General features: G+C 39.3%; 1 protein-coding gene across 10 annotated transcripts in view; it reads left to right on the top strand.

The window, feature by feature from the left end:
- Positions 1–19,250, top strand: part of nfixb (nuclear factor I/Xb) — a 192,497-nt gene that overhangs the window by 149,023 nt on the left and 24,224 nt on the right. For all 10 annotated transcript variants that reach the window (XM_041777897.1, XM_041777900.1, XM_041777903.1 and 7 more), the window contains 4 exons: positions 12,168–12,233; positions 13,707–13,781; positions 16,456–16,576; positions 17,547–17,677. In XM_041777897.1, coding sequence (XP_041633831.1) covers positions 12,168–12,233; positions 13,707–13,781; positions 16,456–16,576; positions 17,547–17,677 — 393 coding nt within the window. The remainder of the gene's footprint in view (positions 1–12,167; positions 12,234–13,706; positions 13,782–16,455; positions 16,577–17,546; positions 17,678–19,250) is intronic.

Genomic DNA, 19,250 nt, shown 5'->3' with positions numbered 1-19,250 from the left:
ACCGCTCAAATAAAAGAAGAAATTCTCTATTTCATCATGGAAAAAACGCTTGTTTGTAGCTTGTTCCGTTCTTGATTTATCTGAAGTTGAATAGAGGCTAGTTTCACCAAAAAGACCACTTTTTTTCTAGAAAGCTGAGAAAAATACATTTTTGTGAAAGTGAGTCTGTCAAGCAGAACAGTGATTTTAATGTTATAATTTTGCCTTCAATAACATAAAAGACATCTGAAAATTGTATTACAAGTTTTATATTATTGTAAAATAAATAACAGTGCTTTCAGTCACTGTCATGCCATTCACACTCTGGAACTGGACGGCCTCCACGGGACCTCCCTATACGCCCACGTCCTCTCCTGCTTGTCGCTGTGTACATCCAGCTGGCGAGAGGCTGCCTTATTTCTCTGACGCACGAGGGAGACCTTGCGCAATCTTTAGCCTCTTTGCCGGCCGAGGCAGATCAATAAAAGTGCCGATCCCTGGATTCGCTGTGGTTAAGTTCAGTGTCGGTTTCAGTGAGTAGGCAATTTCTCAGGCAAAAGTTTAAAGTTTCTTCCAGCGGCTAAGTTAGAACTTTTAGCTTAGATTACCTCTGAAACAATCACTCTGCTCTCTTACCCCAGGGTCTCCACCTCTGATGTTTGATCTACCGTCACTTTCGACTGTAGTGTTCTGACTACGTATCCCAGAAGCTCCAAAATTACTCACAGGGAGCGTGAGAGCGCACCCTTGTGCCAGCCACCGAAAAAACACTTTGACGTATCTATACATCAATGACACTCAATGAGTTAAGTTTCAGGATGAACAAATCAAAAAAAGTTCTGTCCTTTGAACACTCTGTAAAGTGTACGGAAGAATGATGAATAAAGAAAATGACTCCAACTTACATACAGTGCATTCAGAAAGTATTCAGACCTCCTCTACTTCTTTCAATTTTGTTACATTGCAATCACATGCTACTATCAATTAGATTAATTTTTATTCTTATTAATCTACACTTAGTACCCCATTATAAAAAGGTGGAAACAGATTTTTTTTTTTGCAAATTCGTTCAGAATAAAACACAGAAATAGCACATTACATGAGTTTTCAGACCCTTTGCAAAGACACTTGAAATTTAGCTCAGGTTTCTCACATTTCTCGTAATCTTTGCTGAGATGTTTCTATACCTTGATCAGAGTCCACCTGTGAATTACATTGATTGGACATGATTTGGAAAGGCAGACACCTCTCTTTAAAGGCCTCACAGCTGCTAATGCAAAACCTAAGCCATGAAGTCAAAGGAACTGTCTGCAGAGCTCAGAGACAGGATTGTTGCTAGGCATAGATCCAAGGCTACATAAAAGTTCTGCGGTACTGAAGGTTCCCGAGAGCACAGTGGTCTCTATAATTCTCAAATGAAAGAAGCTTGGCATGACCAAGACTCTTGCAAGAGCTAGTCACCCAGCCAAACTGAGCTTTGCGGGGTAAGGCATTAGTAAGAGAAGTGACCAAGAACCCGTCGGTCACTCTGGCTACGTTTACTCTGTAGTTAAAAGTGACCTGAATCTCACATGTGACTCGTGTCTGATTTTTCTCTGACAGTGTGAACAGCACAAGTCACTTTGAATCTGACCTTTTCGAATCAGAATCAGGCCACTTTCGAATGTGGTTCTAAACCAGATATGCATCTGATCTTTTGGAAGTTGACTGCAGTGTGAACAGGCAAACAAAAACATCAGATCTGAGAAAAAATCAGAATTGAGCATTAAGGCCTGCAGTTTGAATGTAGCCTCTGACTGAGCTCCAGAGATCCTGTGGAGATGTGAAAAAGTTCCAGAAGGAAATCCATCACTGCAGCCCTCATCTGATCAGGGCTTATGGCAGAGTGGTTAGAAGGAAGCCTCAGTGTAAATCACATTGAAGCCCACCTGGAGTTTGCAAACTCCAAATAAAAGCCAAGTGGGCTTCAAATATTGAAAACTCAGCTAAAATTTTCACATCCGTTAATACTGAAAATTCGCTTCTTAAACAAATTTCTGCCAATACTGGTATAATATCATGCATATCTAGGGGTAAACCTTATTAAAAACAACATAAAAGACCAAGAAAAAGAAAGATAAAAGTAGGGACACAAATGGTTTAGTAAAAATAAGGTAAGTAAGAGCAAGATAAAGGTAGCAATGTACCTCCAATATATCAAAAACACCATAGACTAAAATGAGATAGAAAACTGCCATCAGTAAAAACAAAATTAAGAGACCAAAAGCAAGAAATAAAAGTGCAAAGGGACAAAAAAGGTAATAAGGAAAAGAAAGACAATTAATAATAAAAATATTTGCTCCTACATCATTGGAGCTGAATTACTATGAGTTATTTATCTTAGTGATGGCTGCTGGGACAAAGCTATTTTTATCTCCCTTGGATTTAGAGGCTTGTACTTTACACCTGCAGAAGGATGAAGCTGCAATTCAACATGTAAAGGGTGGGAGTCATCTTTTAAAATCAACCCAGCTATCCTCTGTAACAGTCTGGTATAAAGAGATTCTGGGCTGAGCTGTGACTCTCCAGTCAGCCGACTGATTTAGTCTGTTTCTGTTTTTAAACAGTATCTGTCATCTCTCTAGTTTGGCTTAAAGATTAATTTATTTCTGATACTTGATTTATTTTTACTAAGCAAAGATATCCAAACCCAGGCGTTGTATTTTGGGCAGAAAAGTTATGCATTTAGTAAAAGAGTGGCTCATGACATTTAGTATTGTCTGTTTTTAGATTAGGAAGACTTGATACCATAAAAAGAAAGAAAAGAAAGATCCAAACTGTTCAAGTTGTATACTGATATTGGTCTGAGTTGTCAAATTGAGATGCCCGTTGCTACAGATGTTGACGAAAAATGTACACACTTGACTGATTAGCTCCTTTTTACATTTAAAAAGTTTAACATCCAGAGCTGTTGTTTTCATCCATAATGCTGGACCAGTGATGTTGATTTTACAGTCCACAGTTTGTCTGAAAAAACCTCTCACTTGGTGCATTTTAGATCACAGAGGGCCTGAGTGCTGATGTGTGCTTCTGATGCGCAAACAAACACTCTAAGCTGTTTGGTAAATTAAAAACCAAAAAGTGCCTGTGTGAGCAGTGTGCCCTGGTATATGAATGTGTTTGCGGTAAATAGGTCCATTAAAGCTGGCAATGACTGCTTCACACCAAGCCAATTGTCACTCAAGTGTCTCTTTATGATGTTCAGTTATGTGCATGTGTGCGTTTGAATGTGCCACCATGTGCTGTTTTTAAGTCTGTGTCTATGGCTGATGAAGCGATTAAGTAAGTGTGATTTTGAGTGTGTGTACATTAACCTGGGTGCGAGGTTTTGGCCTCTGTCTGCATCTTAAGTGTGATAAATGTATAGCCTGTGTTAACTTTTTTGCATGAGCATTGACCATACACTGACCAAGACACAGAATGAACCCTGGGTCTCTGTGTGTGATGACAGCGATAGCATGGTATCCTGTGTTTGATGGCCTGTGTGTGTCTATGGTCTATTATCTCTGGCAGGGTGTGTGCAGGGGGCCTTGGGGCGACTGTGTGCAGGAGATAAGAGTGATTCATCAGTGTATTAATTTGTGTGTGTGTTTTTGTCTGTGTAGGGGCATGATTGTGTTTTGGAGCCTTGTGTACTTATGTTTTCCGTTTCACGTTCAAGCCAACATGTTAATGAATGTGGTTAATGTACATCCACACTGGGGATGTGCAATTTTTAAGCTTGCAAACAAATGTTTCACATTTTGTATTTTCTATAAAAAGGCAATGCTTTCTTGTTTAGCATGCATTTTACCACTTGGATGAAATATGTCATGTTTTCACACCATTTGGGCGAAGTTAGAAGAAACTTAAGCTAGATATCAGCTGCCCTCAGAATAATTTGCATAGTGGTATGACACTGCTTTAGTTTTTATTTAAGATATGGAAAGGGTGTGTTCAAGCTGAGGTATTTTGAAAACCTGATGAACAGCCTGATGTAAGGTACAGCTGATACATGCAGAATTTTAGTTTGTCACATTACGTATCTTTATCCCAATAAGAAAATATGATGGAAACAATTTTCTAACAGATACAGTATTTTTCTCATAATATTTAGTCCCAACCTAGTGTCATGTAGGGCTGCCTCAGTTTAAGATTTATTTGTCAAGGTCAAAATGTAAGAAAGAAAATCTCAATGTGTAAAATAAATATTTTGTATTATTCTCATCTAAAACTAAGTTCTTGTGGGCATCAGAGAATGGTTCCAGGAACAAGAGGGATCATCATGTGTAACATTGCTACAACTAACACTGTCATTACTGTCATCAAATATATAGTATAGGCTAGTTTTACTTTAATAGACGTGTGTAGGGATGGGAATTAATAAGATTTTATTCATATTAATGCCATTATCAATTCTGCTTAATGATTCAATTCTTGATCAACTCCTTTAATCAATTCCTTCCTGTGTGTTTTTGTGTGTGTGTGTGTGTGTGTGTGTGTGGGCGGGGCTGTACAGTGTTTTCCACAGGTCTGAATTATTTGACTTGTGTTGGTAGCCAATGGAAAGGGCCAACATAGCACACAAGCACAAAAAAGTTCACTTCTAGTTAAGTATCTATCAATACTTGATAATTAACTTAATTTTGATTTGAATTTTATTTATTCAGAAATTTTCATAAATAAGTTTATCTGATCTAATCAAACTCTTATGGTATGAGGGGTTTGATCACAACTTTAATCTACTTACCTCATGTCCATAATCCTCACACACATCTACCCCAGCTTGTATACAGTCTCCCCTCTGCCTTCTCTACCTGTCTGTAATGTTGAATCTATTACAGCACTTTGTTTGATCAGTTTCTTTATCAGTCACTTGTGAAGTCTTTCTTATGTGATCTGCTTAAGGATGAGGCTTGTTTGCCAGTACACCATGCACGTGAAGTGTGCAGTGAAAAGGGAGACTTAGGATGAGTTTATTGAATATGGACTATACCTGGATGGGCTACATAGCAGGAAAATCTGCTTTCTCAAGACCATTAAAATATGAAAATGCTGAATTGGCCCATCAGTTTACTTGGGTGGCCCACACAAGTATTAGGGATGCATGCGGTTAAAAGATTAAACAGTTAAATTTGTTTATCAAATTAGCTACCGCAAGCTTTACGAGTCAGTTAGACTCATAACCTATATTTTTTTATAAACACAAGCTTGAAGTCCCGGACTATAATGCTCTTTTAAACTCTGATGACCCTCTTGCCACTAGAGGCTGCTGTAGTTTCAGTGAATGGCCACTGCCTTCCTGTCTGAGCTTTCCCCTGGTGCTTTACCATATGTAAATATGAGAAGTTGAGCAGTTAGCGTGTAGTAGGAACAGTGTGGTCAGACAGTTCAAGTAATACTGGAAATAAAGTGGTTTGTAGGCTGTCGAGAGTTGAACTCGCATATAACTACTCAGCTGAAGGGAAAAGGCCACATATGAATCTGCAAAGAGGAACGAAGGCTAGCGGAGCTAGGTGTTAGTGTTAGCTGGTTTGATGTGAGCCTGATACACTTTGTACAGCTGAATTTGACTTTTTTCTTAGTATTTTCTTCTCTTTAGACTGGTTGGTTAAATGCAGTTTAAATGAGTGTTGAGCCAAATGGGGGAAATAGACACTTAGGAACATCCCTCCCAAGTACAACCTATGTGTGGGAAACACTTTATATAGGGTTTCACTGTTGACAACTCAGATATTACTGAGTTTTATAGAGGCACATGGAAGTAAGGCATCTATTAGAAAATCATTAAGAAGAAATATTAGGGCTGTCAATAGATTAAAAGTTTTAATCGCGAGTAATTTCACAACTTCCATAGTTAACTCACGATTAGTCAACAATTAATCGCACCATTTTTTTATCTGTTCTAAATGTGCCAAACAGGATATTTCTCAAGCTTTAAATACCCTTATCAACAAGAGTGGAGTAGAGAGTAAGTGAGTAGTCACAAACAAAGCAGTGATGCAGAGAAATGTGTTGTTTTTTTCTGGTTGTTTCATTGTGGTTACGCCCTAAAAACTTAGAAACTGGTCAGCACTTTCATACTGATATGCAGAAATTCGTTTGACTGCCACTGAAGTAGCACTCCTCTCTGCCCGTGTAGTGAGTCTCTGCTCCACATGCACTCACACACACTACCAAAGGCAGACTTTACCATTAGACAAAGGTAGGCAATTGCATGGGACCCCAGGCTGCTATGGCACACATAATTAATTCAACCCTTTCTCTTGCACCAGCATGTATTCTTGGAATTTAAAGGATAAAGACACTCATTAAAAGTGCAAAATATATCATAAACATGGTCATGCTATATGGGGGCATGAAAGTCAGGTGTAGATGATCAAGTGTAAATAAAATGAAAATATTGTTGTGAGTCATGACATCTTTTTATTGTCTAAACTGAAAAACACACAAAAAGACATTTGGTATAGCTGTGTTATTTTAACAAATAATGTACTAAATATTATTAAAGCTTGTGATCAAATACATATATTTACCACATTTTTGGAGGTTGTGGTTGGTAAAACATGACCCAAAAATAAAAATAATCCAAAATGGAAAAAGGGGTTTTTCCGTCAACTAAGTTATTTGTTATTGAAATAAATATGCAAACTTCATATTTCATAGTGATTTCCAAAGTCATTTGGTTACGAAATGTTTATTTAGAGTCTCTAATGGGCATTTTGAAATCCACCTGGACATTGCTCTAAAAAACATTTCTAAATAGTATGGATGTAACTGTATCAAAATCACATGGTAATACAATACCTCGGTAACAAGTATGGTGCTGTTTTTATCATGGTTATTTTTAAAAAACCCAAAACAACAAATGACGACTTGGAAAAAAACAAGACGTTGGCATTTATCAAACAACAGTTTCACTTTAAATATTGCAATATGGAAAAATTATGCCATAGGTGTGTATTAGGCTTAAAAATGTACTTTGGCTCCAGTGTTTACTAGTCTTATAAAACCGCTGTTGTCCACTGAAAACAGACGTTGGTCTTTACAGATATATTTACCTATACACCTTGTGATGGGTTGAGCCCTTGAGCTGGTGTAAAGTGGAATTGTGAACGCGTCCTTAAGAGTCCTTTGGTCTGACCAGATTCTGCTGCTTGCTTCTTTGCGTGTCTTTCGGGGTGATGATTTGCCAAGTGGTTCCTTATGTTACTTGTATTTCCCATCAAGTGTGTCATCACAGCCTGGCAGTCTCTTCATATTGTTTTTGTTTGACTGTCACCTTTTCTCCTTTCTCATTTCTTAACATCGGGAAACCAAAATGCTTCCCCACATCAGATTTTAAAAGTTGCTGGACCCTCAACAATCTCAAAAACATAAGTCCCTTGGGTTTCTCCATAGACTGAGCCTCCCCCCACCACTCAAAGTATATCCACCATTTTCACACTGTTAGATCAAGTTGAGTGGAGCACAAAGGATGATGGATACACAAGGGCTGATGGGAATGGTTGTTCCCACTTCCCTTCACTCTGCTTCACTTAAAAAAAACACCTACTGTTTGAAACCATCACGTGTTCGGGACCAAGGTACTTCTGATACCGCAGTATTAATGATACCATTACATCCCTACTTAACAGTTATTTCTGGTTGATTTTACATCAAGTTACAAATATGACTTTATTTGATTAAAAAGAATTTAAAGGGGAGAGAACAATGGGTTTGGAGGGCCCTATGTCTGCATTTTCCTAGGGCCCCACAACAGCTAAATCCGCCACTGGACACTGGTGACCATTTTATTCACCAGTTGGTAGTCGGCAAATAAGTTGTATTAAGTCCCTTGGTGTCTGTTGCAGAGATTGAGAGAAGAGTACCAAGACAGTAATATCAACTGATCATGTTTGTCTTTATGTGCCTGTTCTGTGAGCTGTTGACAGTGAGCTTCACATGTCCGCACAAACACTGACACCAACAAGTCCCAGATGAGAAAATCATTAATTATGGACAGAGTGCAGAATAGCTGCATACACTTCTTAAAAAATATTAGGGATGCGGGAGCGCAGCTGGTCAAGTGGTTTAAGGCGCTACCCATGTATGTGGGCGGCCTGGGTTCGAATCCGGCCTGTGGCCCTTTACCGCATATCTCTCCCCACTCTCTTCCCTGTTTCCGAATCTATCCACTGTCCTTCCTCTATCAAAAGCCCCCCCCCCCCCAAAAAAAATTAGGGATGCGCCATATTATCAGCTTGATACTGGTATCAGCAGATATTAGCTAAAAAAGGCAAATGTCAGTATCTCGGTATCTGCCGATATTTACATCGGATATTTTGGTCGTGAATATGAGCATTTATCGACTGTATAATTTGGCCATATAATAAATAATAAGAGTTTTAGGCTGGACCAATAGACCTATGTAAGTTGAGATCTTTTTCTTTATTCATCCTCATTCTTTAAACTTTAAAGTGGGGTTTAAGAAAAAAGTTTGTTTCTTTTTTCATCTTCAAACTTTAAATTGTGTTCAAAGGAAAAATCCAAGCTTGTTCATCCCTAGAAAATATTTTATTTTGTGCATGACTGTTAGGAAAATCTCAGATGATTTTGCTTTCATTCCTGTTACCAGTTTTTCTTTATTTTGGCAACTTTTCATTGACCCTTTATAAATTGGTACATTGGAAGTAAAAAATAACCAAATTAATTGATTTGGCTGTCAAAACAGGTGAAGATTTTGTTTGATATTTATTAGCATGGGATTGAAATTTTAAATTCTGGTATAATGACAGTTCTACAGATTAGTGAAATTTGTGGTAGTGTTCTTGCATTGTTGCATGCGGCTTGATTCTTTATTTACTTTTTTATAATTTGGGGAAGACCTATCATTAAAAATGATTAAAAATATTTTTTTTAAAAACAAGATAAATCTACCAGCTGCACGGCTGCACAGTAGTTAGTGGCACAGGGGTTCTCTGTGGGTACTCCGGCTTCCTCTCACTACCAAAAGACATGTTTGTTGTGTTAATTGGTGGTTTTAAGGCTTGAATATGTAACATTTGATGAGAGCCATGTAGAATCGACTCTACTCCCCCTCCCTTCCTGTTCTTCTCCATATTTGAGCTCTGTAGCTCTGCCCCTCTTCTCGCATACCTTCTTGTGGATGTGCATGTCTTCTGAACCGAATACTAATGGTGGGAAGCTCTCGTGGAGTGATTTTGCTCCGCTTTTCCACTTAAATCAAAGGCCGGTTACAGGCAAGAAAACACTTCATCTCAGCATGAACAAATTCTACATAGGAGTGAACACCGCTGGTAACTCCACCATTATGTCAACTTCTCACTGAGCTGAGAGGCGGAAGTGCACCTACTACAGCAGCCAATAAGAACGCTCCCTCTGACCTGAGCTGTGATTGGTTGCGAATGCTAGCCTCCTCATTGGCTGGAGCATCGTCCCTTGCTGGTTTTCCTCAAGTGAGAGTGCAGCGTGAGAAGTTGCAGAAGTGTGTTATTCTGTTATATGGCTTCAATAACAAGACCCTGACAAGTTGTGTTGTTTTTGTGGGCATATGCTACTAAAAATAAATCACTTACTACAGCTTTAGGTTGACCATACATGAGAGTGTGAGCGCACCTGGTTGTTTACTTTTATATGTCAGCCCTGTGGTTGGCTGCTGACCCGTCGAGGGTGTACCCTGTATCTCGCCCTATGAGAGCTGGGATAGGCTCCAGCCCCCTGCAAACCTGAACGAGATGAGCAGCGTATGCAATGGATGGATGGATGATAAATCTACTCTGTGAAACAATAGGAGACATGGGTTTCTCACTTTTTGCTAGCAACACACAATTGACAATCCCAAACTCATCTAAAAACCACCACACAAACAGTCTGTACAACTTTTACAACTGATGTCATTAACTTTAATTGTTAACACTTTCTGCCCCTCAAGGCTGTCGTATCATCATAATTAAACTTTTATTTCAGACATAGAGACTTGAAGGTTTTACAATATAAGACAGAAAGACTGCTTTCTTTCACTTAAATGGTTGAATGTAGTGAGGAATGAGTTCATCCTTTTGCTCTTAAAACAATGACAACCAAGCAGACACTACAAGAGTGTGTCAACCTTTTTATAGTGTAACATGCTAGCATTAAAAGTATTTTGATGCCAGAAAAATACTTAAACAAAACAACTCGTTGAGCTCATGCCAGGAGGTTGTATTTTTATCTTTTTTCAAACTAACAGGAAACCAGACATAACAAACACAAACACAAACACAGACACTTCAACAACCTATCATCATTAGGGACTTAAAACCTAACAACCCTGTTGTTATGACAACCAGACACTGAAATCTGGCAAGTATCATAAAGCATGTGAAAGATTTTTTTAGGCATACCGGTTTAAAGGATTTGAGATTTTTTCTTGTTGTGAGAAGTGTCGGGTAAAGCGCCACAGTGACAAGAAGGCCTTTGGTTAGAAATGTTCTTGGTTCACCTGACACGATCACCTGATTTGCAATGACCTAGTCTTTTCTGTTCATCTCTTATTTTTCATTAAGCTGCCTGACATCTGTAATCGTTTCCCATTTTTCACAACTTCTACCTTCTCTCTTACCTGCAATTAGGATGAGCAACCTGACACTTCCAGTATTGTGGGCAAACATCCCTGTGGTTTTATCCCAACTTAGTTTGAATTTCATACCCTGTTTTTGCTCTTAAGACCATTGGGTTTGTATATGAGAGAGAGTGTGCTTCGCAAGCCTGTGTGCCTGTGTGTGTTTGTATGGGTGTGCCGTCAGCTAGCAGGAATGCATGGTACCGCCAAAGCTAAGATGGCTGCCAAAGGCTAAGATGGCTGCCAGGATTCCACAGAGCGACAGCATGGGAGAGAAAGGGAAGCAGAGACAGAATGAGTGTGAGAGGAACTGAGAGAGAAAGACACAAAAATGGGCTCTTACTCTCTTGTAGAATGGTGGAAAAACAGAGACTCTGTCCCTGTGTTTTTCACTTCTTACTTTCGACCTAAACTAAAGAGGTTATTTTGTTTGTGTCTCTTTGTCTCCTTGGGTTTGGCAGCACACAGGCCGGGTGAATAGTGCATAAGTTTGTTGGCATGCTATCCACTAACTAATGCCACCCAAGATTAGGATGCTGATTGGGTTTAGAAGATGTTGAGATGTGTGTGTTTGGGGGGGTTGGTGCTGCCTGAAAAGGGGCCTCGTTGTGGCTTGGGGACTCAGCCCAGACTGGCCTTAAAGCCTCAGCGTTGTGGGGTAATTGGCTTGACTTTTGTATATGATACAACCATAAAACTCTATAACACTGCATTACGCATCTGAAGAAAAATTGCAGCCAGCAAGCCAAACAAAACTAGCTGAAGCAAGCAGGCAGCTTTCTGCCAACTTGCCCCTATAGATGTTAAGGTAAACACACACGGGAGATGCAATCCAAACAATGCTGAGAGCCCAAAGAGAACATTTTACAAGCCCCCCTCAAGGTTTAAGTCTGCAGCAGCAGAGAGAATGAGGTTTTGTTGAGAAATGTAGCACTTTAGCTAATTTACTCCCTCAAAGGCCTTCACTTAAAAAAAGTATGAATTTCAGAGCCAAATCCTTGAAAAAAAAATATACAATGAGCAATGAGAGTTTCTATGGCAGCAGATGCAAATAAAAATGCCCAGAACCCAGAAGTGTATTAACAAGTGCCCTTCAGTTACGCAATGGATAGCTGAGCTATCTAAACACTTAACACAACTTACACTGTCTTAAATGGTTTCGAGTCTTTAACTAAAATATTGTGTGTGTTTGAGTGTAAGGAAGTCCCTGAAAGAGAAGTAGAGAGTGGTTTTCATGCCAAAAGAACAAGCACTTAAAGAAGCCCAGGCCCTCCAAACAGACATGTGATTTCTTTAGTAGCTTTACAGTGTAATTTACCTAGAGTGATAGATTCCAGATTTGAGGATATCAAGCTTTTATTTGCCTTTTTTTAATGCCCTTCAACAGAAGTTAAACCTGTCATATGTGTTGATACTTTATCATTGCCCACTTGTGTCTGTCTGTAGTAGTTGAAGAAATAAAGGAGACTGAGGGGGTTCCCTCTGATGTTAATCCAGCTACTTCACCTTGGGTAGTGTCCAGATACCTGTCCACCTGACTAACCATCTCTCTGTTTCTGTCTTTCAGAGCAATCAGGACAATCAGACAACTCAAACCAGCAAGGAGAGACAGACGTCAAGCCCCCACCAAATGGTAAGACTTCAAGTACAAGCACAGAGATAAAAATGTCTTAGTTTACTTTATAGCACATGCACTCCCACCTGTACATACACTAGCACACATGCTCTACTGTACATGCATACAGTCTGCACATACAGGCCTCTCTGTGTGAAGACTGTCCCGGTAGAGTTGGGTTGAAGTTTATTATGGTAAAGAGAGCTGATGGTACTGTAGCGTGGGGGCTGGAGTGGGATTGTGGCGGGCCACTCATAAATCACACTGACGTTATTGGAAGATGGGAACCACATGGCTGCTGTTGAGCTGAGCACTGACCTCATGCGCTGTCCCTGCTGTGGTTAACCCTGGATGGGGATAGAACGATAGAAGGAGAGATGAGAAATGGGAGAACGAAGGAGTGATGGAGGGTTGAAATGAAAATGAGAGTCAAAGGTGAGGAGAACAGATGGACAGACAGAGAGAGGGATGAAAAAGAAGGAAGGGAGAATGTGGATTTAAAGTTTAGTCAAATGTAGACTTTAGAGTGTCCTTTAAACTCAAACCATATGGATATAGATATGGAAGTTATATAGCAAAGAGTTTCCCACTTGGTTCTTTGAAATTTGGATGACCACCAGAGATGATGTAGAAGACCTAGAGCTCTTAAGTTTATGGCTAATGTTTGGCTGTGAGATGCAAAAGAAGTTTTGTAACAACACTGAATTTCTTGTTTTATCTTTGGTATCAGTCACACTTCATCGGTAAAAATAATAATTACATACACTCCTTGGTAATTGCTATGACATAAGAACAGTGTAACATTGCTTAAAAAAAATAATTCAGACCCTTTTGATGTTTAGTCAATGTGAAACTTGTCAGAAAATTGGAAAAATCATTATACTTGGCCCAAAAATGGCTACTCCCAGAAAAGGCAACTCAGTCTTAGGACCAATTTTGATGACTACAGCGCCATCATAACAGTTAGAGTAAAAGGCCTAGGATGTTAAATAAAACCTCAGGTTGTTATAAACTGCATTTTACCTTCAAAGGTTATGGTAACAGCACAAGGCTGTGGTTGATTCTGTCTTAAATGTCCCAGTTTTTAAAAGCTTTTATGGATCAGTAAACCCTGACATATGTACTGGGACATGTATGTGTAAAAACACCATAATACACACTGTGACATACATTCCACAGCTGTCTATTAAAAATTGTACTGACTTGTTAGATCTGATTGGTTGTGTGTGTCAAAATGTCAACAGTCAAAATAAATGATAATTTCTAAACCAACGGCCGGCTCCATCCTATAAAAAACACATGGGCCCATCAGATGACTCCTGAAGTTGGCCATTTTTTTCCATACATATGTTTTTCAGCTCACTCATCCTTGTGTCTTATGTATATGTGGTTTCTGTGTGCACATGTAATTTAATGCATCTTTGGTGTACACATCCATGTAGACCACTCTCACATGCATCTCCTCTCTCCTGTTTTTTTCTTTCTATCCAGGCCACTTGAGTTTCCAGGACTGCTTTGTGACTTCAGGGGTGTGGAACGTAGCTGAGCTGGTTCGCGTGTCACAGAGTAAGTTGTAGCTGTAACCCCCTCTGTCAGTCTGAACATACACAGCACACTGTCCCTGTCAGCTTTTGTTCAATTCATCTTGTCATTTCGTTTTAACACCTTGATGGTAAAGTTAAACATTTGTCAGTCATGGGTGAGCAAATTATAATTTGGGAATATTGGGAGTCAGGACATGTTCCAGAGTAAACATAGCCATTATTCCCCATGTTCTTGGCCCTATTTGAACCTAGCATTTATTTGTATGTATGCAGACCTGCCAACCTGTACGCATTTTGTCTACCAGGTATGCAATTTGACATGTAAATACGCTGGTACGACTTGCCTCTCTAAACTACACAAAAAGTGAGTTCTGAAGGAAATGTGCACCATCATGTCTGACAGCAGATGCAGCAGGGTAGTGAAGCACTTTTCAACCAGTTATGCAGAGTTGCAGAGAATAATGAGTCTGCTGAACCTATAGTGTTATATCCCGCTCCCCCTCCTTCCTGCCTCCTGCCCTCTGCCTCCCTCCCTGTGCGTTGACAAAATGAGAGAGGTGCGTGCATGCCAGGCGCGCAGTTTTACCTGTTGCCACAAAAACTTCACTTCACTTTGATTTAAGATTTGAAATTCATGCCCAATCCTTTAATTTTTATTTCCTCTCATCATGCAAAATCCTCTGCATCTGGAGTGTGAGCGGCCACGCTCCACAGTTGATACATTGGCGAGAAAGTGCCCTGCAGCAGCTCATACAGACGGGGCAGGCTCAGGGAAAAAGCAGTACAGGTGGTCATCATGTTTAAGAGGAGCACTGCTCTAATCCTCTAAGTTTTTTATTGAGGCAGGTAGGCTGGACAGTGTTAAAAACGAGTATCTGCTAGCTTACTGCTTTATTCTCCTTGTCCTCTCAAAATACGCACGGACATTCGCGGTGCCAGTGAGAGGACAGAGCGCTCAGTCAGCACTAACTTCTGATTAAAGATTAATGTATAAAATGATGCATTTTCTCTTCACTAATAATGTAGCTGCTGCTGTTTGGTTAACAAGCCAATACATGTCTGAATGTAGCATACAGGTCTTATATGACACGGACAGACAGACAGCAGTGTGATGGAGAGATGAGGGAGAATGACAGGAGCACGGAGGAGTGCTGTGTGTATTGTCAGGATAAAGACATGATTTGGTGACAGATTTTTTTGTTTTAATTACCATTTAAGTCCAGTAGTACTGATGTTGTCATTACACTGTTAGAGAGAAAAGAGGGATTTATTCATTTACATTAGCTCTATAAACATCAGACCCCGGTGTGATACTACAGTATGGACCAAACTCTAACGGTGTTTATTGAATTTCAAATAATGTTACAAATATTTTCCTATTACTCTGAGTATCAGTTAATTTATAAGGGGTGTCCAAACTATGGCCTGTGGGCCAACTGTGGCCCTTGGTCCTGCTGAATTGACCTGCAACAAATCTATTAAAAAGGCCCACATAAGAACATAAAGCTTGTACTTGACTGTTTATCTTAGTTCGACTAGGATTAACAATATTGGGGTTCATACAATATGGAGATATTTATAAATTAAATTTAGCCAAAATCAATACCAATATAAAAATGCATAGACCTAACTCTTCAGTCCTTGAAACACAGTTTAAGGATGAACACAGACACATAGGCTACTTCAGTCTCTAGAACACACTGAAGTTTAAGTAAATAGAATGAACACGGAAAAAGACTTCAGCTATCTGCTGGTCCTGCCTAAAGTTTAAAAAATGAATGATGACAGGATTACAGCAGCAAATAGCAGCATGATTGGAGCTCATTTGCTCCTCTGTCTGATCCATCTCAAGGTCTGATTTCCAAATCATACTGCTCTAATCATCTTCAAGCACCAACACTTCTATGAAGTTAGTCAGCTTCCTGCAGGTTGCCCTTGTTTTGTGTCAGGATGTGGAGATGAACCATCGGCGTCTCTTTTCTTTGCTGCACCCCAAATTCTTAACAATGATTGGCTGTTAGCTATGTTAGACATTAATGTAGGGCTGTAATTTAGGCTGTTTTGGTTTTGTTTTTAAGTACTTTAACTTACTGAGCATATATTTTGGTTACATGTTGGTTTTGGAGATGTAACAAACATTTTATACATTGTGCTAAAGGTTTTAAATTTAAAAGCCTCCCATGCACAGGTGTTGAAAACTAGCTCTTTGCTATAAACACTTACAGCAGTGAATCTGGGACCTGTGCATGATTAAATGTCACAGCATCAATGTTACTGTGTGTCCATGTCAAATAAATGCTAAATAAATAAAAAATATATTTTTTGTTCTGTGCTACCAGATTGTCAACCTCTGTAGCACCAGTGCTATGTGTATGTATGTGTATATATACATACACACATTTATTCCAGTTAGGCAGTGAATGGGGAAACTACTGTGTGCAAAGCAGAGGAGTTGCAAAAATCTGTGAAAAAAGCCGCATGACACAAGTGGTACTCAAAATATTTTGCCAAAGTTGGCAGGTCTCTATGTATGTGATACAGGAGTTATTCATCCAGAAATCTTTGAGCCTAAGCATTGCAATATGATCATTTAAATTTTTTTTTGCCTAATAATGATCATTTAGTCTGAAGATGCAAATAATTTGATAGTCTCCAATGTGATGTGTGCATTTGTATGTTTTGCATCCTTTCCTCAGCCCCAGTTGCAACAGCAACTGGCCCCAACTTTTCCTTGGCTGACCTGGACAGCCCTGGCTACTACAACATCAACCAGGTGACCCTGGGACGGCGCTCCATCACCTCCACCCCTTCTACCAGGTACACAAACATGGCATAGACACACTAAAGACAGATGCTGAATATGTTTTTTCCCCTCTACTAATATTCTTAATTTTATAATTTTTTAACCTCTTAACACTGCTGTTTTCTTACTGCTTAGCCTGCTCTGCTTTTTGATTGTGGTCTTTATTCTCCCTTCCTCCCTCTTTTTCCTTCTTCCCAACTAATCCTTCTCATCCCTCCTTATTTTCCCACCAATCTATCCATCATTTTGCTGTGCTTGTCTCTTTTGTCTCTGTTATTTCTCCTTGCTCCCTCTGCCATCCTCTCTCGCTCATCTTACGCTGCAGGACTGAAATGGAGCTTTATGCAAGTCTCCCACGGAGGTAGTTACACTCATTATGGAATATCTCCCTTGATACTAATGTAACACAGACCCTGCATTATACTTGCACAAAAGCCACACACGCATGCTGTCACTCAGATACGCACACGAGCACACATATATTCAAACATTTTGGATTAGCAGTGAAACGTTGTACATTCACAACCCCCTTTATTTTATTGGTCACAGATGTTTGAGTCTATAAGAATCTGCAAACACTCACAAATGCATTCCAGCATCACAGCGCTTACTTTCTGCTCTGAGTTTCTAATTGCTGCAAGCCAATATGCATACAGCATGTTAAACAAATTCTGGTCTCATCTTTGTCTCACTGTCTCTAGTTGTCTTGCATTTCCCCCCTGGCTAAAATATAATACAAAACCAAAACACTGAAGGGAAAGGATGATATTTTAACTTTGTATTGTATTGTGTTTCATGTAGATAGATTCTTGATTGAAAAAAGCAACTTATGTTTGTCCTCAAGTGTCCCAAAGATGATGTGTGAATTTATTTAAAGCAAAGGAAGCCTGTTAGTTCTGCTCTGTAGTTTAACTGAAAAACCTAGGCTTATATGCAAAGTGAGGAGAAATGGAAAAGAAAAAAAACTTTTTCTCTTCTTCACAGCTCCAACAAGCGCAAGTCCATTGACGACAGTGAAATGGAGAGCCCAGTGGACGATGTCTTCTACTCAGGCCGCTCCCCAGCGGCTGGCAGCAGCTCTCAGTCCAGCGGTTGGCCTAATGATGTGGATGCAGGTAGTAGAGCTAATCCTCCCTATCAAATTTTCCTGGAGCTGGGCAGAGGTCCAAGTCAATTCTGGCACAAATGTGGCTTATTTTAAATGTAGATTTAAGCCATTAATGATTTGATGGAGGCTGCTGCAAAAGCAGTTCCTCCAGTATTTTTTTTTTTTGTTTTGTTTTGTTTTGGGTTTTTTTACTTTAAACAGAGTTGGTATTATATTGAAATTTAAAGACCCTGAAAACTTAATGTTCCACTTGAAGATTGAGAGAAAAGATTGAATTTTTGGTAAATGAGTCTATTTTCTGTTAAGAGCATAAAAAGCCTGACACATCTCTCGAGTCTGTAAAGGTGCTGCTTGCAACTTTTTTTTGATAGATAAGTATAAAGCAGAAAATGTGGTGAACACTGAACCTAGCTATGTTCAAAGGTAACAAAATCCACTTACTAGCTGCACCAAACCTCAATAATTCACAATGTATCTTAGTTTTTTGTTTGTGCTTTTGCAATCAATGCAAACTTTGTAAATCTGTGGTTCATGTGTCAAACTATTTCTTGGTCAGCTGCAGTAACTCTTGAGTCAAAGTACACAATGGTAGCCGGTGAGCTGAATTAACATAATCCAAATCTATGCAGCCAGAAACTGCAAAACAAATAACAACAATTATTCTTCCTCAGACAGAAATATGAGCTCGGTCATAAGCTTTCTTAAGAGCATATAAGCTACAAAATATGAGCTTACAGAAGCTAATGGAAAAATAAGTTTTCAGGGCCATTTTTGACAAAAATATCGTGTCCAACTGACTTGAAATGGGCCAGAAGCCACAGCTCACCTCTTTCTTCCATTCTCTTTATCACTTGAACCCCTCATCATACCGACTTCTCTTCACACCCTCTTCCATCCCATGCTTTTCGTCCTCTCACCACCCAAAATCCAACCCACATCAACAGGCCTGTTTAAGGTAGCGTTACTGTCATTATGCCGAGGCCAGGTTCAAGCATCCATTTCACATGCAGCATGGATCAGTTTACAGTATTGCATATTAAACAAATTCTATGTTAGTTGTAGTAGTAGTAGTATGTTAGTTTTGGTTTTCATTGCAGAGGTTTTCAGATTCCCACTGCTAAAACTTCTTTCACTTAAACGTAAACTGCTTAAACATGAAAAAGTCTTGAGATTAAAGGAAAAACCTCCACAGACACAGTTTCTGAGAATAGCTTTCATTTGATTCTGTTGCTGGACAAATAATGCACATTTTTTTTCAATATAAAATTGTACATGAATAGTACACCTGCTATGATGGGTGGAGGCTGAAGTCCTATTGACATATATCTTTACACATCTGCAAATAAAATAGAAAACTTGCTGCATGCTCATTAGGTGAAAGAAAATCTTACTTTAACTCAAATTACCCTTTATTTAGACTACAAGCTGAGTAAGCTGAACTATTCAATCTAGTGTTTGATGTCTGAGTTGTAGAAACCTGGCAAGGATGGAAAATTTGCCGTAATGACAAAATAGCTCAGATATTTACTGAGTCTAACCCCTGGGTTGTGTGTGTGTGTGTGTGTGTGTGTGTGTGTGTG

This window comes from Cheilinus undulatus, linkage group 21 (assembly GCF_018320785.1).
Source record: "Cheilinus undulatus linkage group 21, ASM1832078v1, whole genome shotgun sequence".
Lineage (NCBI taxonomy): Eukaryota > Metazoa > Chordata > Actinopteri > Labriformes > Labridae > Cheilinus > Cheilinus undulatus.
The sequence above is the reverse complement of the archived record's forward strand: the minus strand, read 5'-3'. Positions and strand labels throughout refer to the sequence as shown.